The sequence below is a fragment of the Bufo bufo genome, chromosome 3 (genome assembly GCF_905171765.1).
Source record: "Bufo bufo chromosome 3, aBufBuf1.1, whole genome shotgun sequence".
Taxonomy (NCBI): Eukaryota; Metazoa; Chordata; class Amphibia; order Anura; family Bufonidae; genus Bufo; species Bufo bufo.
This window is the reverse complement of record NC_053391.1, coordinates 211,525,712-211,551,146: the sequence shown is the minus strand read 5'-3', so window position 1 is coordinate 211,551,146 and position 25,435 is coordinate 211,525,712. Positions and strand designations below refer to the sequence as shown.

The window sequence follows — 25,435 nt, the reverse complement described above, 5'->3', positions numbered from 1 at the left end:
GTAGAATAAATTCCGGAGACAGTTTGTAACTAATCAAGAATGTCCAGAATAGACACTCACTCCGGCTCGATGTGGTGTCCATATTTAATATAGGGTACAATGGTGCGTGTCATGATATCTTCCCTGAGCATCTGTAAGCATAAAAATCCTTGTGTATCTCTGTGTAAAAATTAGAAGAACACCGAGAAACATAATGGTCAACAGAATCTGGGCGTGATCATACAGAACCAATCAGCCCTAAACTGCTCAAATCCTATAGTGTGGTAATACTGTACATACCTTATATACCTTAGCTATAGTCCTAGATAGAGATGAGGGAATCGAAGTTGACAAAGTGGAATTCGATCCAAATTTCAGGAAAAATTTGATCCACACTGACTCAGAATTTCTTCTCACTTTGTGATAACGAATCACATTTTTTCCTAAAATGGCTGCTGCACATGTGAGGACATGGAGCAAGGAACTCTGGGAAGGTGGGATCCCCCATAATGCCATGCATGCAGCCAATCAGCAGCTAGCCAGCCCTGTGATGTCACAGCCCTATAAATAACCTCAGCCATCTTGGATTTTGCCATTTTCCAGTGTACTTAGTGCAGGGAGAGATGTCAGCAGGCGCTAGGGACAATGCTAGAAAAAACTTAATTGTGCTAAAAAAAACAATTTACAAGTGCAGGGAAAGATTATTCATTACAGAGCATTTATCTTGAACAGGGTTCAGTAGGGGAGGTTTCAGCCTGGGTAATAGTAACAATCACTATTACACTATTACACCTTGCTGCACTGACTGGGGATCCAAATTGCCATTATACAGCTCTGTTATTCCAGCAAACTGTTCTTATTAGGGTGCAAGTGCTGTTTGATACAGGCATTAACAGGGGTTATTACAAGGAAATATTTCTATGTCTTATTTGCCCTTGTGCGGTGCAGTTAGATGTTTCAAAGCATTTTTGTGCTTGTATTAGCGGGAAAAAAGGGCTTATTAGCCGTTGTGTGGTAAAGTCTGAAAATGACAGCACTTTTTGTTGTGTATTAGTGGCAAAATAAAAATATATTTGCAGCTCAGCGATGCAGTTATATGTTCTAAAGCCTTTTGTGGCGTGTATTAGTGGCAAAAGAAAAAAATATTTTCCATTCAATGGTGCAGTTATACGTTCTAAAGCCTTTTGTGGCATGTATTAGTGGCAAAATAAAATATATTTGCCGTTCAGCAGTGCAGTTAGATGTTCTAAAGACTTTTGTGGTGTGTATTAGTGGCAAAAGAAAAATATATTTGCCATTCAGCGGTGCAGTTATATGTTCTAAAGCCTTTTGTGGCTTGTATTAGTGGCAAAAGTAAAATATGTTTGCCATTCAGCAGTGCAGTTATATGTTCTAAAGACTTTTGTGGCTTGTATTAGTGGCAAAAGTAAAATATGTTTGCCGTTCAGCGGTGCAGTTATATGTTCTAAAGACTTTTGTGGTGTGTATTAGTGGCAAAGGAAAAATATATTTGCCGTTTAGCGTTATAGTTATATGTTCCAAAGCCTTTTGTGGCGTATATAGGTGGAAAAAGAAATATATATTTGCCGTTCAGCTGTGCAGTTATATGTTCTAAAGACTTTTGTGATGTGTATTAGTGGCAAAAGTAAAATATATTTGTCGTTCAGCTGTGCAGTTATATGTTCTAAAGGCTTTTGTGGCATGTATTAGTGGCAAAAGTAAAATATATTTGCCGTTCAGCGGTGAAGTTATATGTACTAAAGCCTTTTGTGGCGTGTGTTAATGTGAAAAAAGGGCTTATTAGCCGTTGTGTGGTGAAGTGAGAAAATTACAGACTTTTTTGGGGTGTTTTAATTTCCTTTTTATTTATTTGATCTAACAGTATGTCAGACAAAGAAGTGCCAGGCCCTGTTTATGGTGCAGGCAGAGGTCACAGCAGAGTAAGGGGCCATGGCAGCAGGGGTCACTTTGAGAGGCCTGAGATCCCAGTTTCAGCTAGCAGTCATGCCTTGACCAGCAACCCAGCGGTTCTTGAATGGTTGACTCGATCTTCGACGTCACATTCAAACCAAATTTTTTTTGAAAATTCGCTCACCTCTAGTCCTAGACCTAGGCTTATCTCTGGGACATTCCTCTTCATAGGTAGTACATCACTAAATGGTTTAGGCTACTTTCGCATATGCCGAGAATCGAACAGCCAAAAACAGCTGCACATATTAAAGAATATAAAAAGGAGATGACTCTGGCTCCACCATCTTTTCTAGGATGGACTGTCACTTTTTTGTTGCAAAACCTTATGCTCCTAGGGATCCACCCTATTTTGTACCTAAAAGGGGTTATCCAGCTTTGTGCTCTTTTTTTTTTATTTCAAGCCCAGCCTACTGTGCCTCTTTAAAAGACCATATTCACCTGCACCCTACCACTCTATTCCAGCTCCTTGGGTCCTTGGTTCCCTACTACAGTCTTCCAATCTATATCCTGTAACCTTCCAGACGGACAGGGTCATTCATGCTGCTGCAGCCATTGACTAGCCACAGTGGTGATGTGTCCTCAAGTGGCATGTTGCCTAAATATCAAGTGCAGGGCGGAAAGGGTTTTAGGAAGTAAAAGAATGCTGGAAAGACTATAGGGATCATTTATTATCCTGAAATACACCTATATTAGGCGTATTTCAGGTGCAGATTGCGGTGCAACTAATCAGCGACTTTTCCCCGCTCATGCCAGGTCTAAAAAAGTGGGCGTGGTGTGGGCGGGGAAGGGCCTGCGGGCCCATCTCAGTCATCATTTTCTACAACTGTTTTAGGTGTATAAAATGGTCTAAATGTAAGCCAGCAAGAAAGCTGACTTACATTTAAACTGGCGCAGGATATCCCAAAGTTATGTAGAGGCTCTTTATAACGTTGGCGGATCCACACCAGATATAGGGGTTATTAAGGCCGGTGTCTAAAATGCCAGTCTTAATAAATTACCCCTTATGTCTACTCTACCTTTGCACCAAATATTTGACAAAAAACTGCATGCATGTACTGAAGTAAAAACTGCATGTGTGTACTCAGCCTTAAGCCTCATGCACACGTCCGTGGAACACGGACCGTCGGATACTGGCCTGGATTCCTGCTGAGTGCAGGGGCGCACGGCATCATTATTTGCTATGACACCGAGCGCTTCGTGCTGCCGCTCCTGTACAGTAATACACTTGTAAGATCTATATGAGTGTATTACTGTACAGTAGCAGTGGCACGAAGCGCACGGCATCATAGCAACCAATGACGCCGTGCTCTCCTTGACTCAGCAGGAATCCAGGCCGGTATCTCATGATCTGTGTTCCATGGACGTGTGCTTTAGGCTTTAGGGTGGAATCACACATGCACTTTTTGTGGCAGTTTTGGATCCAAACACAGGAGTAGACAATAAGAGAGGAGACTTATCAGTCCTTCCTTTATAAGGTTCCTGCTTTCACCTTACTACTGAATCAAAAGTACATGTGTGATTCCAGCATTGTGAGGTTCATATCAAAGATTCATTTATGATACTAACTGTGCAGATCATGGTGGATATTTTGGTAAACATAGAGTCAAGCTATAGGACAAGTGAGTATGGATGGCTTCCAGTCTGAACAACCCTGCTCTTATTGAAGTACTTATTGGGTCAGACCGTAAATCACTAGAGCAGATCGAGAAGGAAATTGACCCGGCGAGGGATAAACTACAGGAAGTCCTTACTAAGGGCTCATGCACACGACCGTTTGTATTTTGCGGTCCACAAAAAACAGATCCGCAAAAAATATGGATGACGTCCGTGTGCATATCGTATTTTGCGGAACAGAACAGCTGGCCCCTAATAGAACAGTGCAATCCATGTCCGTAATGCGGACAATAATAGGACATGTTTTATTTTTTTGCGGAACGGAAATACGAACATACGAAAACTGAATGCAAACGGAGTAACTTCTGTTTTTTTTGCAGACCCATTGAAATGAATGGCTCCGCATACGGTCTGCAAAAAAAACTGAGTGGACACGGAAAGAAAATACGTTCGTGTGCATGAGCCCTAAGGAAGATTGTGGGCATTTGATAAATCATTAGATGAAGACTTATGTAAATGGAAGAAGGAGATTCAAGAATTGAAAGTAAAAAAATTTCACTGTGACCTCAGGGACTTTCAGACAAAAAAAGTATATCGCTGGCAGGCTGAGCGTGAAAGATCGGGATCCATCACACCCTCTTTCTCTAGTACCACAATTGCCTCAGATGAGGGATGTGGAGTTCGTTTTTTTCGACAAATGGGGGTAGATGGAGACAATTCACGAAACCACCCATACACCCCAGGATTCCCTCCACAAAGAGAAAGAAAAAAAAGTATGAATCGATTGGAAAAGAGATACAGGAGACTCTGAAGGTAATTAATCTTTCTTCTCATATATTGAGCAAGTTGAAGTTCTCCAAAAAGGGCTTACCTTTGCCCAATGAGTAACTTTGATCTCTTCACAGCTGTGAAGGATCTGGAAATTTTAGGGAGGAAGTTACCTTTTTAAAAACATTTTGGGAGAAATATGTATGATGTCCCTTTCCTTGCCAATGAAAAGACAGGCTTTAAGGAATTTACAATCCCTTCAGGATGAACAAATGGATGACCAACCTTTGAGGTTTCCTATGCATATGTGCCGCCGCTCCCAACATTTCACCCCTTGGTCATTATACCATCTGGTTGATTTCTTTATTAATTTGGTGAAAGAAGGAATTTGAGAACATTTCTACTGAGATCTCCCATAATGTTGTGCAGCCAGCCAATTCGCAGAAAGCCATCCCCTGTGATGTCACAGCCCTATGAAAGCCTCATCCTGCGAGGTATCTGCCATGTTACTGTGAGCTGAGCATAGGGAGGGAGAGACATGACAAACGCTCATGTGCTAGGGACAGTGTTGCTGTAAAAAGTTAAAAAAAGATTATTGGAAATGGAGATTGCTGGGACAGGGCAGGGAGATTGTAGGGAGAGTTTTTGGAGGATGTAGGGAGAGCATAAGGAGATGGCGGGTTGAGTGTAATCGCCACATTTATCTTGTTCAACTGCTGCAGCATTCATAGTTAATCTTTTACACATAGACTTAACTGTGCGTGACACTGAGTATTAAAGCGTAGTCTAATATATCGCAACATTTATAGTTAATCTGTTATATTACTGATACAGTTAGTGTACACTATGGCCATCAGACAGTTGCCTGGGCCCTCTAAATGAATGGGCAATGGCAAAAATTTTGCTGTAGCCAACACGAGTAGTAGCAGAAGAAGGGGTGGTGGTAGCAGCAGCCGCAGCAACAGGCCAGATCTGCCACTCTCAACCAGCGGTTGTATTTTGACCAACAATCCAGCTGTACTGGAATGGTTGACTTGCTCTTCAACATCATTTCAAGTGACAAAAAATACACATTGCCAGGAATCGGTGGGTTCCTCTGACACCACACTTTGTTAGCATGGCCCAGGAACTGCCTCTGTGCCCTCACCTGTCCTGAACCTACCTCTTGCTTTTGCTGCTTCTTCTGCTAGCAAAGTAATGTATGCCCCTTGCTCTGCTCCACTTTTCAGCGAGGATGAGTGAGTATGAGCAAGGATGCAACTACCGATGATGACAGTTGGTGGGAGCACATGTTGAGAGAGGTCAGAGAGGTGCGCAAGAGACAGGTGAAGGTGACATAAGTGACAACCAAATAAATGTAGATGATGATGTAGCTGATCGCACATCGGAACTGGGGGAAGAGGGGGCAGCATCACGCCCCTGTCAACTTTTACTTGCCGAGGTGTGTGGAGACTCTGCCGTCCTTTACTAAGGATACCTCCGATGGTTCAATGGGATTCACCTGGAGGATGATATGTATTTGGTTACTTGCAATATGGAATCCCTGTATACGTTGATATGCTACGATCACGGGATCAGGGCATCCAGGTTTTTTCTGCAGATGACTAATTCGATTTGAACCTGATTCGCTTGAATATATTTTGTTACTTTTGGATTTTATGAAACACAATTTTTTTGTTTTTAACCCATTAAGGACCTGCAGCGGGTGCCATAGCCGCCGGGTTTCTGCTATTTTCCCTTTCAGATACCGTGGTCAAATGTGATCATGGCATCTGCGCAGTCCTGAAGTGGAAGTCGCGGACTTCCGCTCCGGTAACAGCGTTCCCCGGCTGAAATCAGGGAACCTGTTACATTGATCTAATAGGCTGAAGCCTCAAGCAGGCTTTGGTACCTATTAGATGACTATACCAATACAGGCCACTAGGTGGCAGCATTGTATTGGTATAGTGCAAATGAAGTGTTCAATGGTGTCTATATAGACATCAATGAACACAATAGGCACTCTAATGATTGCCAGTTATTGTCACCGAAGGTGACTTAAAGAAAGTAAAAAAAAAGCAAAAAAAAGTTTTCGCAAATATAAAAAAAAAATAATTGAAGTTCAAATCACCCCCTTAACTTAAAATAAAAATACTTAAACAATAAAAAAAATAAACATCATAGGCATCGCCATACTATAAAAATATAACAATATTAATGGCATACGGCAAATGGCGTAACGAGAAAAAAAATAAAAACCGCCAATTTGCCATTTTTTGTCACTTCAACTATCCAATAATTTTTTTATAAAAATTGATCATAAAGTCGCACACACTTCAAATTGATGTTACTGAATAGAACAGATAGTCCCGCAAAAAATTAGCCCTCACACAGCCCCGTACATATAACTACAAAAAAGTTATAGGGGTCAGAATATGGTTGTAAAAAAAATATATTTTTAAGATTTTAATTTTTTTTCAGTTCTAAAACACAAGAAAAATTATACAAGTGTGGAATCGTTGTAACCGCGCTGACCTGGAGAATAAAGATAGCAGGTCCTAATCATAAAGGAGAGGGACAATTTTACCGCATGGTGTATGGTGTAAAAAAAAAAAAAAAACCTTGTCAGAATTGTATTTTTCCCCAATTCTACCCCACTACATGGTATGCAACCATAAATGGCGCCATTAGAAACTACAACTTGTCCCGCGAAAAAATAAGCACTCATAAGGCTATGTGAATAGAAAAAAAAAAGTTAGGACTATGGGAAGGCAGGGAGTGAAAAACGAAAACACAAAAATGGACCGCCTTTTCCTGCAGGTCTGGGGAAAAGCTATGGGCGACTTGTGCCTCCTCATAACCTAATCACTTTCTGGAGCTCTGGCAGAGGGAGGAGGGGAACAGAAAACTGTGGCTATAATTCAGTCAAGGTATATCCAGAACATTTTGTTTATTGGACGGGGCTCCATGTTGGATTTGGATTTTTTTTTGCAGTTGCTGAACTTTAATGAGCTAAACATCAAGCTTTCTTGGAAGTACAGTCCCGGGTGGAATTCCTTTACGTCCTAATCATAAAGGAGAGGGACAGTAGAGTCTTGTACAGGAAACCAACTTCAACTAATTCCCTAATATATGCTGGGTCTTCTCTTTATCCACAGATAATTAAAGGTATTCCTATCGGACCATTTTTTAAGATCACGTCGCATCTGATCCAGTTCGAAAGTTCGAAGCACAAGCGTGTGATTTACAACATAGATTTTGTAAAAAAGGTTACAAAGAAATACAAGAAAGGGGTATTTGAGAGCCAAGGATGCTTCCTGTGACTCCCTACTAATGAGTAAGTTGTAGGAGACTTAGGATTTGAAATCAAGATTGATTACATCATTTAACTCCCAGTGGGGGAAAATGTATGAGACAGTACAGAAGTATTGGCCTATACATCTGTCCGATCAAGATTTAAGGGCATATTTGTCGGAATGTCCGCTAATTACCTGGAGGAGATCACAGAATTTCGGGGACATTCTTACTAAAAGTCACTATTTTCCACTTTTGAAGCTTAATGTGTTTGGCAGTCGTAGCCCAAGATGGGGCTCTTTTGCCTGTGGCAATTGTTTGGCCTGAAGATATATGGGGATATTTTTTGAGTTCCGTGATACATCTGAGGTACATGAATATAAGATTGTACATCACATTACATTTAGGACCTCGGCAGATCTACGTATCTTGCGACATGCCCATGTAATTTGATATACATAGGGATGACAAAGAGGGAGATCGGGGTCCGTATATTGACAATTGTAGAAGAGGAGATTGGCAAGCTATAACCAATGGCCAAACATTTTAAAGAAATACAGATGTGTAACCCCAAAGGCATCAGAGTTCAGGGGATAGAGAGGGTGATTTTGGGCTGCAGAAGGAGACCAAATGGATTACTATTTTAACCCCTTCGCTACCAGTTCCATACATGTTCTGCGATGGAGCAATGGGCAAACATGGCGCCCTCTCACACATGCAGCTGGCGTCATGGCTGGCGGGTCTCCACTGTTTCAAACAGCAGAGACCCATGGCTGATTACTGCGAAAGGCAATAATGCCGATTGTGATCATTAAAGGGGTTGTCTGAGTTATGAAAAAAAAGCCCTGTAAATCTGATGGGCAGCAATATATAACTGAGCTAAGCAAGTTGTAGGTAAAAAAAAAAAAATCTATTTCCTCATTTCCTTGGTTCTCTTCTGGACCTTTGTTTACCTGCAATAACAACAATCTCTACCCCTCCCTCTGCTCTGCAAAGGGAGTGAGCATGTCTGCCCTGAGTCACATGTCTGACTGCTGGGATACTCGGCAGCATGCTGTATGTGTAGGACTACAGGTCCCAGCTATACAATGACACCGCTGATACACACAGGATCTTCCCCCTACCTGTTGTGCAATGCTCTGCAGAACTCCTCTGTCAGCTCCCGTGCCCAGCATTTGTCTCCTAACTGCCTGCAGCTACTCAGTAAATCCTTCAGCCCTGAGTCTGTGCTGCTGAAGGGGTTAATAATCCAGGGAGATAGAAATAAGCAGCAGCCGGCAGTGCAGGGGGGGGGGGGGGGCATGGCCAGCACTGTGACGTCTCTTGTACAGATTTATATCTGCTCTCTCAGGCTTTGTGCATGAAACATTATCAGAGCAGGGAGAGAAGCTAACATCACAGGTCATGTGATCCTCAGTGAAATCTGAGAAAGGAGCAACTACAGATGCAGTAAGTGCATTGTAAAGCTGTTACATTTGATTAGTTAGAAACATACAAAGGACTAAAAAATAACTTGGACAACTACTTTAAAACCTTCAGATGCAGTGATCAAGGGAGATCACAGCATTTAAAGGGTAAAAAACCTGGAAGATCATGCTTCTGGGCTTCTTACCGGCAACCTCTGAGGCTAATGAGTAATGCCAGTAGTTAATTTTAATATGCTGGGTTTAGCTGAAGAGACCCAGGGCATTAAAGATGTCATTCTTATTTTGGCCAGCAGGTTGCAGGCCAACATAAGAAATGAGCAATTCTAAACAATTAATGGATGTAAAAAATCATATTTAATAGTTCATATTTTTTTTTAAATACTGGATTTTGTAGGCTCAAATACAAGCTGTAAAATCATTAAAAAAAATTAAAAAAGCTGTTAAAAATATATAAAAAATGTATGTTTAAATCACCCTTCTTTCCACAGAATAAAATAAATAAATACATAAATAACAAAAAATTTAAACATAAAGGGTATCACCGTGACCGAAAATGCCCGTACTATTAAAATATTAAAATATTTTTCTAATATGGCGAATGGCGTAACGGAAAATAGGGTCAAAATGGCCAATTTGCAGTTTTTTTTATCGCTTCTATTAACCCAAAAGATTTAATAAAATGTGATCAAAAAGTCACACACACTCCAAAATTGTATCAATAAAAACTAAAGATTGTACCACAAAAAATGAGCTCCACAAAGCTCAGTAGATATATATAACTATAAAAAAGTTATGGGGGTCAGAATGTGGTGATGTAAAATAAAATATATTTTCTCAAAGTTTACAAAGATTTTTACACTAGTTAGAAATAAAAACCTTTACATATGTGGTATCGTTGTAATGGTACTGACCCAGAGAATGAAGGGCACAGGGCCACTGAACACCATGGGAACAAAACCTGTAAAACGGTGGAGGAATGGCATTTGTTTTCCAATTCCACCCCATTTGGATTTTTTTACCCGCTTCCCACTACACTGTATGCCATATTAAATTGTGGCATTAGAAAGTACAACTTGTCCTGCAAAAAATAAGCCCTCATACAGCTATGTGGATGGAAAAATAAAAAAAAGTTATGGCTCAAGGGAAGAAAATGAAAACTCAAAAATGAAAAACCTCCGGTATCCTAGGGGTTAAAAATGGTAATACCAATTAGATATTAATACTGATGACCTATCCTCAGGATAAGTTATCAGTATCTGATCAGTGGAGGTCTGACACTCGGGACCCCTGCCGATCAGCTCTTTGAGAAGGCACTGGCGCTCCTGTGAGTGCCATTGATTTCTGTCACAGTCGTTACCTCTGACTGTGACCTTCCGTCCTTGCTCGTTCGGCGCTCCTCGCTGAAGTTTCGTTCCTGTGTTATTTGTGGTTCTTTATGGGTTAACTCCCCTGTGTGCCTATTAGGAGTTAATCCTCTGTCTGCTCCATGGGTGTGGTCTCTCTGCTGCACCCATGGAACGTGTATATAAGGCTGAGGTTTCCTCAGTTCTGGGTCAGCTCTCCTGGTGTGTGTTGTCTTGTCCTGCTCCTGTTTGTACTCACTCTCCCATGCTGCTGACCCATGGGATCCGTGTCTGTCTGTCTGTCTGTGGGTTTCCTACTTGTTCATTCCCATCCTCTTTGATGTCCTCTTTCCTATGTTTCTGTTATCTGTTCTGCCAGTTATGTTTGTTATGTTATATGTCTCTGTTCAGCAAGCCCTTGCTGCACCTTTCTTTGAAGCAGAGTGCAATGCGCAAGGCCATGCAGTTTACTACTGGTGGAGCAAGTCCTTCTCTGCTCATTGTCACTCCTGTTTCCTTGCTATGTACTCCTGCTTGTGTTATTAGTTGCCCTGTTTGTATTTGCCTGTCTGTTATGTATACCTATGTGCCGTCTGTACCTTCTGCTACCTGTTGTCCATTCGTTCCTGCTGTCACTGTCTAGTTCACGCTCCAGAGTGGACCCTGGCAACTTCCTGCTGCAAAGTCTAACCCTACCATCTGGGGCCCTAGTGAATACCAGGAGTTGCTTAGTCACATCCCTCTGGAGTATTACTAGACAGTGGCGCAGTGGGGGTTTTCTCCCACTGTGCTGACGGTACATAGAGCTCATGTTTTGTTTGTGCTGCCTTCCCTGGTTTTTGTTTGTGCAATAAACTCTTATGTGTCTGTACCTGATTTCCGTTTGTTTATTGCTTGACGACGCGGTGGTCTCTCCTGGGACCTCCAACTCGTGACACCTTCTCTCTGCTTTTCCTAGGCCGAGTGACGACATCTTCATTGTTCATGTGGCCTAGGAGCAGCTCAGCCCCATTCAAATGAATGGGGCTGAGCACAATACCAAACACAGCCACTATACAATGTATGGCGCTGTGCTTGGTAAACAGGGAGAGCGGCCCTGTCTTCTTAAAACAGCTGATCGGCAGAAGTCCCGGATGTTGGACCCCAACCAATCAGATGCTGATAACCTATCCTGATGGTCATCAATAAAAAACTCTTTAAAAAAACCTTTAACTCCTTTCTGAAATGTCATCATGCTCTATTTTAATTTTGTGTTTATTTTGTTTTTTATTTTTTATCTTTTCAGTCCCGATTAGTGAAGTTTGCCTGTATGAACATATGGACTCTCATCTTATGAATATCAAGACTTAGATGTCAGAGAGAGCAGAGGCTCTATGAGAAAATTCAACTCCCCAGTTGCTCCAAGAGACTCCTTTGCATATATTAAAACTTCTAAAAAAAAATTCGCAGTAATATGGGCACATATGAACATTGGACCAACACAGATGCCTTCAGCTGCAAAGTGCACATGCAACAAGTCAGCCAGTTTCAGAATTAGAAATCTGTTGACCGATACCCTTTAAATTTCATATACTGAACATTAATATTAAATAATATAAAAATAATGGAAATAAGTTACTCACCAAGTTTAACTGTAATCTCAAAAGAAGCCAATGTGTTCAACTTTTCTACCTCAACCCCACATGAGTATTTTCCAGAATATTCAAAAAGAATAGTCTTCATTGTAAATGATACCGTCCCTAGATTGTCATCAACAGTTTCTATCCTCTTACTGTATTTCTCTGATATAAATCCTTTGGTGTCTGACAATATATTGCATTGTGTACTGGAAACTTGTTGGCAAAAAAACTTCCTATAGGACGCTATGGAGCTCTTATCATATGAACATTTCATAGTTAAGTCTTCTCCTTCCTTTACCATGTGTTTCATATCTTGCTGCATTCTGTACACTTTTGGAACTGTAAAATGTATGAATTAAATTGATTTAATCTTTTCATTCAAAGTTTTTGAAATTTATGGACATAAATATTGCAAAAATATATTTTTTTCCATTGAGATTCTGTTAACTTTAGAAATGGTTGGGGGATTGGGGTACCCACCCCCCAGTTACAATGTATTAAAATGTTATTGACATTGTCTGAACTGGTGTTGTTTCTACCTTATACTAGGCATCAATAGGGTGTGTAGAAATCAAACTGGGGAGAAATCAAATACTGGTTCACTGCCCACGAGGTGCACCAAAATTAGTAAATCTCAGTAAATCTAATCTTGTCATTGCAGCACCATCATGCTCCATGACCTCTGTGGTCACTGATTATCCACTGAAATCCTAATGTGACACCCATTTTTTATTGTGTTTTTTAATGTCTTTAGCCACTATTGTAAGCGGTCAGAAAACCAATTTAAGTTTAGGTAGATTTCTTCATTTGGATTCTGGAGAATTGAGTCACAACGCAGTGGTGGAAATTCTGGAGACACGATAAAGTCATTTTCAGAGGTCAATTTTAATTTAGTGGACAAATGTCCTTTTATGCTAAGGGCTGTATTAGACAAGTTGAGTTCATACCGATGACGATTGGCAACCAAATAGTGACTTGTTAGCGTTCAAAAGTGCTCACATTACACAGAGCAATGGCTGCTGTAGTAAATAGATAATTCAATCATTATAAACTCGCTAATCGCTCGTCAATGCATATATTACACACAAAGAAAGAATGTTACGACTTATTGCATGTTCAGATAATCGCTCGATGAACGAGAATTCTTAAGCATGGCGAAAGATCACGATCAGCAAGAATCAAATCATTTCATGATCGCAGAAAACTAACAATTTTCCAAAAACAGCACCATTCTTGTCCATGGGCTGTGTACATTGTAGCTTGTACTTCATTTCAATGCGTGTGAACTGCGATAGCAGAGACTATTCATGAACAAACATGATTCTGTTTTTTTATAAAAAGCAGAGCAGACCCTTTTTTTCTAATATTGGACAACCCCTTTAATTAATTCATCTACTTTGTAATTATTTTATGTGTATGACATCCAACTCAAAGAAGAACTTACCATCCATGATTTGAAGATTTACCAATATCATAGGATTCCCATATGCTTTTTTAATTCCACACCAGTAAGTTCCTCCATCTTCTAGTACAAGGTTTCTCATAGTTATGACAAGTTTTCCATTTTTGTTATCTGCAATACTCATTCGCTTGTCATGGCATTTATTTACTGATGATTTCCTCTCACATAGAACTTCACAATTACTTTTCCATTTACCGCGGCACCAAAATTTATCGTAGAATGCAAATCTGGTTCTGGCATAGTTGCACAGAATAGTGATATCTTCTCCAGCTCTCCCAATTCTTGTTTTTTCTGTACTGAGATCCGTTGCCTTTAGACCTAAGTATGATTGTAATAATATAAATCACTTAAACGCATTACAGGATGACATTGACTCTGTGCAATAATTAAAGGGAACCTGTCATCAGTCCTAAGGGCAACATAAACTAGTGACAGATCCCCTTAGTAAAACGCTGTATCGCTTTCTTTATCCGACTCTTATATAGAACAGCTCCTGCGCATGCTAATGAGTACTGAATATTCATGAGCTCCTGATTTTTTCTTCTCCTCCCTTTTGGCTGCTAATTCAATTGGAAAAAACTGTCAATCAGTATCAGGGGGCGGGAGCATCCAGAAGCTCATGAATATTAGGATTTATTGGCATGCATTGGAGCTGTTAGAACCTAGAAGAATAAAACTGGTGACAGATTCCCTTTAGGGTCCATTCACACGTCCGTAGAACGGGTCAGGATCCGTTCCGCAACTTTGCGGAACGAATCCTGACCTATTCATTCTCTATGGGTCTGGAAGAGATGCGGACAGCACACAGTGTGCTGTCCGCATTCGCATTTCCGAAGCGCGGCCCCGATCTTCCGTTCCGCGGCTCCTGAAAAAAATAGAACATGTTCTATTCTTGTCCGGACAAGAATAGGCATTTCTATGGGGGTGCCGGCAATTTGCAGATCCGCAATACACTACGGACGTGTGAATGGACCCTAATAAGGGGTTTTCCCTTCAAATATTATGGTTAAAATTGCCAAATGAAAAAGCAATGCTCCTATAATGGATCCTGAATTCTTGATTCTGAGGATTGGTGGAGGACGCAGCAGTCATACTACCACCAATCAGTAAGTGGCTTATCTTAGTGATAGGTTGCCACTGACTATCGTGGGAAAGCCCCTTTATATGATAGTTTATACAGTGTTGTAGCTATTGCTTGTTATATCCATGATACATTTTTTCCTATACCAGGAAATGTGTCAGCTGCATGTCAGAGGAATGCAGCCATACTGATGTTAAACGAGTTTTGTCACTTTAGCAAATAGCATTTATTATGTAGATAAAGTTAATACAAGCCACTTAAAGTGGCACACTTATAGTGTGCCCTTGCACACTATAGGGAAAAGCACCAGCCTATGTGAGCTCCCACAATCACCAGAGAGGCTGGAATTTACAAGCACAGCCACCACTGATGGATTGCAGGGTGGTCGTAACCATGGAAACGAACAGTGTATAATGTGATGGAAAAATGAATCCAGCCAGCAACGCAGGAATATGGACAATCACAATACATTAGTAAGTGGCTTGTATTAAATTCCTCTACATGATAAATGCCACTTTCTGAAGTGACAAAACCACTTTTAACTCTAACCTTAACCCAAATGATGTATTAAGCTACGTAACTGAAATAAAAATTAGGAATTTATGGATTTCTCTTCTACAATTATGAACCATCGTAATTACTGCTGTCCAGTGGGGGCTTATATCAAATTAAACAATGACTAGAGTTTATAAGGAGGAATTAATAATTATATTACACTTTACAACTTATCTTCTATTATCCAGTGGCTAGAATTTATACTGAATAAATATTATTTTAGGAAAGAACTTTAAATCGCAACTTAGTTTAAAAAAAAAAGTTGATTAATGGATGTGCTTCTTTGTATAATTATAACTGTAAAGTTAGTTTTGGGCTTCTTTAATATGTTTTTAGGCATATTATTCCCTGTTTCAGCTGCACAGCTAGATGCATTTCTCTCACAATCATGGGACATCTTTCAGTGGAATCTTACTGCTGTAACATACTTTCCCTTACTTCCCACTATGTTTGTTTTCAGCTCCGAAGCTCACAGAACAGATAAGGAGGGGGAAATCACACTCACAGAAAGTTTTGAGAAGCAGTTCTTTTATCAGGCTATGGTTGTACATACACTTTTTGATGACAATTTTTAGAATATGTAGTCTCAATAATCAGATGCTTTTTATTAATAATATTCGTTGTTTCTTTGATTACTGCTTGGTGTTGAGGATTATAATTAGTGTTGAGCGAATTGAGCTTCAGATCAGAGATCCAAAGTCAATTCATTCAAACACTTGAGTTTTAATGCTGTCTTCATATACAGCATTAAAATGTATTTCCTCCGTGTAGGCAAAATTCGTTTCACCTAAAGTCACACGATACTGGTGAAAAAAATCAGTAATCACATCGGCATCTTTACAAAAATAGTAGTTTGAGGTTGGATTTGGTACCGAGGTACCAGCCGGTAGTGATGGATGAACATCTGCCGGGGCGGTTCGCGAACGCGATCGTGCGAACGCGATCAAATGTTCGCGAACCGCAAGTTCGCGGTGGGTCCTATTCATTTTAATGGCAGGCGAACCTGAAAAACCTTCAGTTCATATTTGCAGCCAAGAAATAATTACTATAAGTGCACCAATAGTCCCACAACATGGACAGTGACATACCAGATGTATTATTCGAATTTGCAATCCCCATTCATTATTTTTTTCAATGCAAAATATTGGCAATATAATATTCGCGTACGCGCATGCACAAATGCACTATACAGTACCCAAATGCGCTATAAAGAAAGTATATTGGTATATGACACCCCGCTTCAATCAGTTTTTTGTGGGGCGACTGGTATATCACACCAGTAGAAATTATTTGTTCCAATAACGCTTGTCCCTCTATATACCTGCAGTATCGCAGCAGAAACGCACACAACTGCCGCACAATACAAATGCACTATAATATACTTTCTAACATAGAAAGTATATTATAACATTGTACAAGGAAGGCAATCCATTAGAATATACATAAAGATAAAACTTAACCTTTAATAATGTTACTATGAGGGTCAATTCACACTTCCGTAAGTGTTTTGCGGATCCGCAAAACACGGACACCGGCAATGTGCATTCCGCAATTTGTGGACCGCACATTGCCGGCACTATAATAGAAAATGCCTAATCTTGTCTGCAATTGCAGACAAGAATAGGACATAGAAACATAGAAACATAGAATGTGTCGGCAGATAAGAACCATTTGGCCCATCCAGTCTGCCCAATATACTAAATACTATAGATAGCCCCTGGCCCTATCTTATATGAAGGATGGCCTTATGCCTATCCCATGCATGCTTAAACTCCTCCACTGTATTTGCAGCTACCACTTCTGCAGGAAGGCTATTCCATGCATCCACTACTCTCTCAGTAAAGTAATACTTCCTGATATTACTTTTAAACCTTTGCCCCTCTAATTTAAAACTATGTCCTCTTGTAGCAGTTTTTCTTCTTTTAAATATTCTCTCCTCTTTTACCTTGTTGATTCCCTTTATGTATTTAAAAGTTTCTATCATATCCCCTCTGTCTCGTCTTTCTTCCAAGCTATACATGTTAAGGTCCTTTATACATGTTAAGGTCCTTTATGTTCTATTTTTTTGCGGAAACGGAAGCACGAATACGGAAGTGCGGATCCGCAAATGCGGATGCGGACAGCACATACCAGCCCCATTGAAAATGAATGGGTCTGCAACCGTTCCGCAAAATTCCGGAACGGACGCGGACCCATTTTGCGGACGTGTGAATGGAAAAGATATCCCTTAAAATGAAAATAAATTAAATTATTAAAGTTAAGCAAAAAGCATAGATGTGATAGGCAATAACAAGTGCTCCGCGGCACTAAATCAGGTGCTCGGCGGCACCAAATCAGAAAACATATGTCCTACCACAATCCGGGGGGTTCCAGTGCACATCCATGAATCCGGGAGGGAATGCAAAAAACATGGGTTAGATGATGATGTGGCATTGAAGGACAGGGTGGGCAAAGAACTGTCCCTGATATTGCCCTACAGGGGGGTGCTATTCTGGCCCTGATAGCCTAACCACAGACCACCCGCCCTGATAAGAGTGACCCCGCCTGGAACCTTACCCTATATAAAAATGGCCCTTGTAAACCCCTAGCCCCTAGGCCCCTGACTTCCAGGTGATCACTATATAGATCTATGTGTTTTTGACTCATTATAAAAGTATATTATAAGTATATCGCACCTGTCACGAGTAGGAGGTCCCAGGAGAGACCACCGCGTCGTCAAGCAATAAACAAACGGAAATCAGGTACAGACACATAAGAGTTTATTGCACAAACAAAAATCAGGGAAGGTAGCACAGACAAAACATGAGCTCTATGTACCGTCAGCACAGTGGGAGAAAACCCCCACTGCGCGACTGTCTAGTAATACTCCAGAGGGGCGTGACTAAGCAACTCCTGGTATTCACTAGGGCCCCAGATGGTAGGGTTAGACTTTGCAGCAGGAAGTTGCCAGGGTCCACTCTGGAGCGTGAACTAGACAGTGACAGCAGGAACGAATGGACAACAGGTAGCAGAAGGTACCGACGGCACATAGGCATACATAACATAAACAGGCAAATACAAAACAGGGCAACTAATAACACAAACAGGAATACATAGCAAGGAAACAGGAGTGACAATGAGCAGAGAAGGACTTGCTCCACCAGTGGTATACTGCAAGGGCTTGCTGAACCGAGACATATAAATACACACAAGGTAACTAAAAATACAAGCAGGAGTTCACGCAAGGGAGCAGGAGTGGCAATGAGCAGAGAAGGACTTGCTCCACCAGTAGTAAACTGCATGGCCTTGCGCATACCACTCTACTGCAAAGAAAGGTGCAGCAAGGGCTTGCTGAACAGAGACAAATGAATACACACAAGGTAACTAAAACATAACTGGCAGAACAGATAACAGAAAGACAGGAAAGAGGACGGGAATGAACAAGTAGGAAACCCACAGAGCACAGACAGACACAGATCCCATGGGTCAGCAGCATGGGAGAGTGGGTACAAACAAGGAGCAGGACAAGACAACACACACCAGGAGAGCTGACACAGAACTGAGGAAACCTCAGCCTTATATACAGGTTACATGGGTGCAGCAGAGAGGCCACACCCATGGAGCAGACAGAGGATTAACTCCAAATAGGCACACAGGGGAGTTAACCCATAAAGAACCACAAATAACACAGGAACTAAACTTCAGCGAGGAGCGCCGAACGAGCAAGGACGGAAGGTCACAGTCAGAGGTAACGACTGTGACAGCACCCCTCTGTGTATCACACCTATCAATAGCACACCTATACCGTTTGGTGTCCCTAACCGCCTGTCCCTGCTCCACACAACAACCTCTCCCTACACTGGCAAAACAATTAATGTAAAATGGCAGACAGATCAGGTTTATTTATAAGGTAGGGGGTATGTCCATGTGCTGAAATGTCTCAATTGGCTGTCCTGTACCACCTGATAGATGTGTCATGGGTCAAAGTTCTTCACAATGTAAAAGAATATGGCGGGTGCAAATATCTCCATATGTTCGCATGTTCGGCGAATCGCGTACACGCAAAGTTTGCCGCGAAACAACCGCCGGGCGAACCGCAAGGCCATCTCTATCAGCCGGTACCAAACCCGACTTCGGATTGCTATTTTAAAATGTTTTTAAAGACGCAGATGTGAATACTGAATTAATTCACAGGAGTCTTATGCGACTTCAGGTGAAACAAACTTTGGCTACACGGAGGCAATACATTTTAATGCCTTATGGAGACAGGTCTCAGACAGCATTAAAACTGAAGTGTTTGAACGAATTGACTTTGGATTTATGAACCGAAGCTCGATTCGCTCAAGCCTAATTATAATATTTCAAACTCAGTAAGGGTCCATTCAGACATCTGTAAGTGTTTTGCGGACTGCAAATTGCGTATCCGCAAAACATGCATACTGGCTCATGTGCATTCCACAAATTGCGGACCGCACATACATGGCCGGCCCTATGATAGAAATTCTTATTCTTGTCTGTGATTATGGTCAAGAATAGGACATGCTCTATCTTTTTTACAGGGACATGGAACGGAACTTTTGTGGTGGTAAGGACATGTGAATGGACTCTTAGTATAATTCCCAATTATCAGAAGTACTTACTGAAGGTATCTAACTTATTTTGTGGTGTCAACTTATCATTGTCCTTGCTAATAATAATGCAAATACCTTAAATCGGGTTGTGCCACGGAAAATATTCTACATTTTTCAAACCAGACCCAGATCTGAATACTTTTGTAATTGCATGTAATTAATACATTTGTATAGCCAATGAGCTATTTCATAAAATGTATTTGTATAGCGCCACCTGCTGTTTGTTCTTTTCTTTATTTTCTGTCCACCTCATAGAGATAGTTGCATGTGCTCAGTTTAAATCTTCATACAACCGAGAAAGGACACACCCGTCAGCTGCCAGGCTTAAATACAGTTGCAAGAAAAAGTATGTGAAACCTTTGGAATGATATGGATTTCTGCCCAAATTGGTCATAAAATGTGATCTGATCTTCATCTAAGTCAAAACAATAGACTATCACAGTCTGCTTAAACTAATAACACACAAAGAATTAAATGTCACCATGTTTTTATTTAACACACCATGTAAACATTCACAGTGCAGGTGGAAAAAGTATGTGAACCCCTAGACTAATGACATCTCCAAGAGCTAATTGGAGTGAGGTGTCAGCCAACTGGAGTCCAATCAATGAGATGAGATTGGAGGTGTTGGTTACAGCTGCCCTGCCCTATAAAAAACACACACCAGTTCTGGGTTTGCTTTTCACAAGAAGCATTGCCTGATGTGAATGATGCCTCGCACAAAAGAGATCTCAGAAGACCTACGATTAAGAATTGTTGACTTGCATAAAGCTGGAAAGGGTTATAAAAGTATCTCCAAAAGCCTTACTGTTCATCAATCCACGGTAAGACAAATTGCCTATAAATGGAGAAAGTTCAGCACTGCTGCTACTCCCCCTAGGAGTGGCCGTCCTGTAAAGATGACTGCAAGAGCACAGAGCAGACTGCTCAATGAGGTGAAGAAGAATCCTAGAGTGTCAGCTAAAGACTTACAAAAGTCTCTGGCATATGCTAACATCCCTGTTAGCGAATCTACGATACGTAAAACACTAAACAAGAATGGATTTCATGGGAGGATACCACAGAGGAAGCCACTGCTGTCCCAAAAAAACATTGCTGCACGTTTACAGTTTGCACAAGAGCACCTGGATGTTCCACAGCAGTACTGGCAAAATATTCTGTGGACAGATGAAATCAAAGTTGAGTTGTTTGGAAGAAACACACAACACTATGTGTGGAGAAAAAGAGGCACAGCACACCAACATCAAAACCTCATCCCAATTGTGAAGTATGGTGGTGGGGGCATCATGGTTTGGAGCTGCTTTGCTGTGCCAGGGACTGGACAGATTGCTATCATTGAAGGAAAAATGAATTCACAAGTTTATCAAGACATTTTGCAGGAGTACTTAAGGCCATCTTTCCACCAGCTCAGGCTCAACAGAAGATGGATGTTGCAACAGGACAACGACCCAAAGCATGGAAGTAAATCAACAACAGAAAATACACCTTCTGGAGTCAGTCCTGACCTCAAACCGATTGAGATGCTGTGGCATGACCTCAAGAAAGCGATTCACACCAGACATCCCAAGAATATTGCTGAACTGAAACAGTTCTGTAAAGAGGAATGGTCAAGAATTACTCCTGACCGTTGTGCATGTTTGATCTGCAACTACAGGAAACGTTTTGTTGAAGTTATTGCTGCCAAAGGAGGTTTAACCAGGTATTAAATCCAAGGGTTCACATTTTTTTTCCACCTGCACTGTGAATGTTTACATGGTGTGTTAAATAAAAACATGGTAACATTTAATTATTTGTGTGTTATTAGTTTAGGCAGACTGTGATTGTCTATTGTTGTGACTTAGATGAAGATCAGATCACATTTTATGACCTATTTGTGCAGAAATCCATATCATTCCAAAGCTTTCACATACTTTTTCTTGCAACTGTACTTTCCATGTTAGAAAGTACACTGCTCAAAAAAATAAAGGGAACACAAAAATAACACATCCTAGATCTGAATTAATTAAATATTCTTCTGAAATACTTTGTTCTTTACATAGTTGAATGTGCTGACAACAAAAATCACACAAAATTAAAAAAATGGAAATCAAGTTTTTCAACCTATGGAGGTCTGGATTTGGAGTCACACTCAAAATTAAAGTGGAAAAACACACTACAGGCTGATCCAACTTTGATGTAATGTCCTTAAAACAAGTCAAAATGAGGCTCAATAGTGTGTGTGGCCTCCACGTGCCTGTATGACCTCCATACAACCCCTGTGCATGCTCCTGATGAGGTGGCGGGTGATCTCCTCCCAGACCTGGACTAAAGCATCTGCCAATTCCTGGACAGTCTGTGGTGCAACGTGACGTTGGTGGATAGAGCGAGACATGATGTCCCAGATGTGCTCAATTGGATTCAGGTCTGGGGAACGGGCGGGCCAGTCCATAGCATCAATGCCTTCGTCTTGCAGGAACTGCTGACACACTCCAGCCACATGAGGTCTAGCATTGTCTTGCATTAGGAAGAACCCAGGGCCAACCGCACCAGCATATGGTCTCACAAGGGGTCTGAGGATCTCATCTCGGTACCTAATGGCAGTCAGGCTAACTCTGGCGAGCACATGGAGGGCTGTGCGGCCCTCCAAAGAAATGCCACCCCACACCATTACTGACCCAATGCCAAACCGGTCATGCTGGAGGATGTTGCAGGCAGCAGAACGTTCTCCACGGCGTCTCAAGACTCTGTCACGTCTGTCACATGTGCTCAGTGTGAACCTGCTTTCATCTGTGAAGAGCACAGGGCGCCAGTGGCGAATTTGCCAATCTTGGTGTTCTCTGGCAAATGCCAAACGTCCTGCACGGTGTTGGGCTGTAAGCACAACCCCCACCTGTGGACGTCGGGCCCTCATATCACCCTCATGGAGTCTGTTTCTGACCGTTTGAGCAGGCACATGCACATTTGTGGCCTGCTGGAAGACATTTTGCAGGGCTCTGGCAGTGCTTCTCCTGTTCCTCCTTGCACAAAGGCGGAGGTAGTGGTCCTGCTGCTGGGTTGTTGCCCTCCTACGGCCTCCTCCACGTCTCTTGATGTACTGGCCTGTCTCCTGGTAGCGCCTCCATGCTCTGGACACTATGCTGACAGACACAGCAAACCTTCTTGCTACAGCTCGCATTGATGTGCCATCCTGGATAAGCTGCACTACCTGAGCCACTTGTGTGGGTTGTAGACTCCGTCTCATGCTACCACTAGAGTGAAAGCACCGCCAGCATTCAAAAGTGACCAAAACATCAGCCAGGAAGCATAGGAACTGAGAAGTGGTCTGTGGTTACCACCTGCAGAACCACTCCTTTATTGGGGGTGTCTTGCTAATTGCCTATAATTTCTACCTGTTGTCTATCCCATTTGCACAACAGCATGTGAGATTGATTGTCACTCAGTGTTGCTTCCTAAGTGGACAGTTTGATTTCACAGAAGTGTGATTGACTTGTAGTTACATTGTGTTGTTTAAGTGTTCCCTTTATTTTTTTGAGCAGTGTATATTATAGATATATCACACCCCTCAATCAGTTTTTTTTGTGGCAACAGGTATATCACACCCGTTGCCATTAGTTGTTCCAATAGCGTTTGTCCCTCTATATAGCTGCGGTATCACAGCAGAACCGCACACAACTGCTGCACAATACAAATGCACTATAATATAATTTCTATGTTAGAAAGTATATTATAAGTATATCACACCCCTCAGTATATCACAACTATCAATAGCACACCTATACCAGTCCTTAAAAGGACTTTTGTGGCCCTATTAGCTAGCGTTTGGTGTCCCTAACAGCCTGTCCCTGATCCACAAAGCAACCTCTACCTGCACTAGCAAAACACTAAATGTAAAATGGCTGCCAGATCAGGTTTTATGATAGGGTGGGGGTATGTCCATGTGCTGAAATGTCTCAATTGGCTGTCCTGTTCCACCTGATGGATGTGTCATGGGTCAAAGTTCGGCGCAATGCAAAAGAATATGGCTCCGGCGGACATCGCCATATGTTCGCATGTTCGGCGAACCACGAATGCGCAAAGTTCGCCGCAAACTAACCGGTGGGCGAACCACAAGGCCATCTCTACTGGTGTCTGTATAATCATATATTGTGCCTGTGAATAAAGCAGTTATATGTAGATTAGCTTTCTGAGCAGATCTCAGTGTGGTGAAGCTATAGTGTATGTTATATTTTCATACTAGCACACAGCTCGGCCCTCAGCCTGTTGTCAATCCCTAGCCCTGTCAATCAAGGGGAGGGGGGCATGTGCAGAGTACAGGGGGTGTTACAAGGCAGTGCTCAGAATATCCAGCCCCGCCTCTGAATGCTTGAATTGCTCATTTGCATATAACTAAAAACGCTGATATCTCTGTAGCTGTTTATCATACAGACAAAAGAAAGGTATAGTTTTAATCAGCACGATGAGCCCTACCAGGCAGTATGACTGGTTTAATAGGGTTGATCCTGGTGATAGAGCCTCTTTAAGTCTATTGGAACAAATGTTCACAGGCCCATACTTCTACAGAGGCCTTATCTGTCAACACCAGTTACAAAATCTCTATGATACCGCGCACTACCTTCCCCGAATAATATATGATCCCCCTGCTAAAAGATACCCGCACTAGTACAATCAGTTTCTATTCCAGATTACCTTACTGATGGTTTCTTTCTCTGCGGCATCTGTCTTTCTCTAAATGCAGTGTGGGACTTAAGCTGTAACGGGTCTGATACCTAGGCTATGGATCGCGCCCCGGCCGGTCGTGCGATTCCGTTTGTTTAGAATTGCATCTCGCTCTCTCAAGGAGCAACTAGTGACGTCACTATACAACTACGAATGGTTGCGAGTGCCAAACTTTTTTCCAGCGCGTTTTACAAAAGAGCTGAAAAAGCTTGTCCAAATAGGGGGGAGCCAAGAGATTCTACATAAAAAAGAAGCAGCATTTATTAATATACAATATCCAAAAATTGCGGCATTTTATCATAACCCTAAAATACATAAAAACAGGCAAAACCCGCCAGGTAGACCCATTGTGTCTGGGATAGATTGCCTCACAAGCTCTCTTTCTAGATACTGTATGTAGATTAGCATCTGCAACCATATGCACAATCTCTCCCCACGTACTGACACCAAACATACGTTACAAATTTTAGGTGACATTAGATGGAACGATAGTTATATAATTGGCACACTTGATGTCAAGTCACTATACACTGTCATTGAGATTAAGAATGTGTGTGATGCAGCCAAATTCTTTTTAAAAGCTAAGGGTGAAATGCCAGAAGCTCAGATTGAATATATAGGGAAATGTATTATGTTTATTTTACAGAGAAATTATTTTATTTATAATGAAAATTTTTACCTCCAGACGTGGGGGACTGCGATGGGGACAAGGTTCGCACCGGGTTTCGCGAATTTATACGTGAGGTGGTGGGAGCACCTACATATCCACACAAATGGCGAGCTCTGGGCGGGCCTCGTCCTGTGGCGGCGTTTTATTGATGATGTGGTTTTTATATGGGAAAGGGGTGAAGAAAAGTTACAGGAGTTTTTTAAAAGTATTAAAAAAATTATTTTTACTTAGAATTTGCACCTAGTTACAGTAGTAAAGAGATAAACTTTTTAGACTTGACGATATACACTCACCTAAAGAATTATTAGGAACACCATACTAATACGGTGTTGGACCCCCTTTTGCCTTCAGAACTGCCTTAATTCTAC

The 25,435-nt window shown here is 41.5% G+C and overlaps 1 protein-coding gene across 1 annotated transcript in view; it reads right to left on the bottom strand.

The window, feature by feature from the left end:
* Nucleotides 1-11,989: 11,989 nt before the first annotated feature.
* Nucleotides 11,990-25,435, bottom strand: part of LOC120993698 (CMRF35-like molecule 5) — a 70,871-nt gene continuing 57,425 nt past the window's right edge. Inside the window, exons 2-3 of the mRNA XM_040422172.1 lie at nucleotides 13,439-13,774; nucleotides 11,990-12,333 (exon numbers count right to left, since the gene is read on the bottom strand). Coding sequence (XP_040278106.1) covers nucleotides 11,990-12,333; nucleotides 13,439-13,774 — 680 coding nt within the window. The remainder of the gene's footprint in view (nucleotides 12,334-13,438; nucleotides 13,775-25,435) is intronic.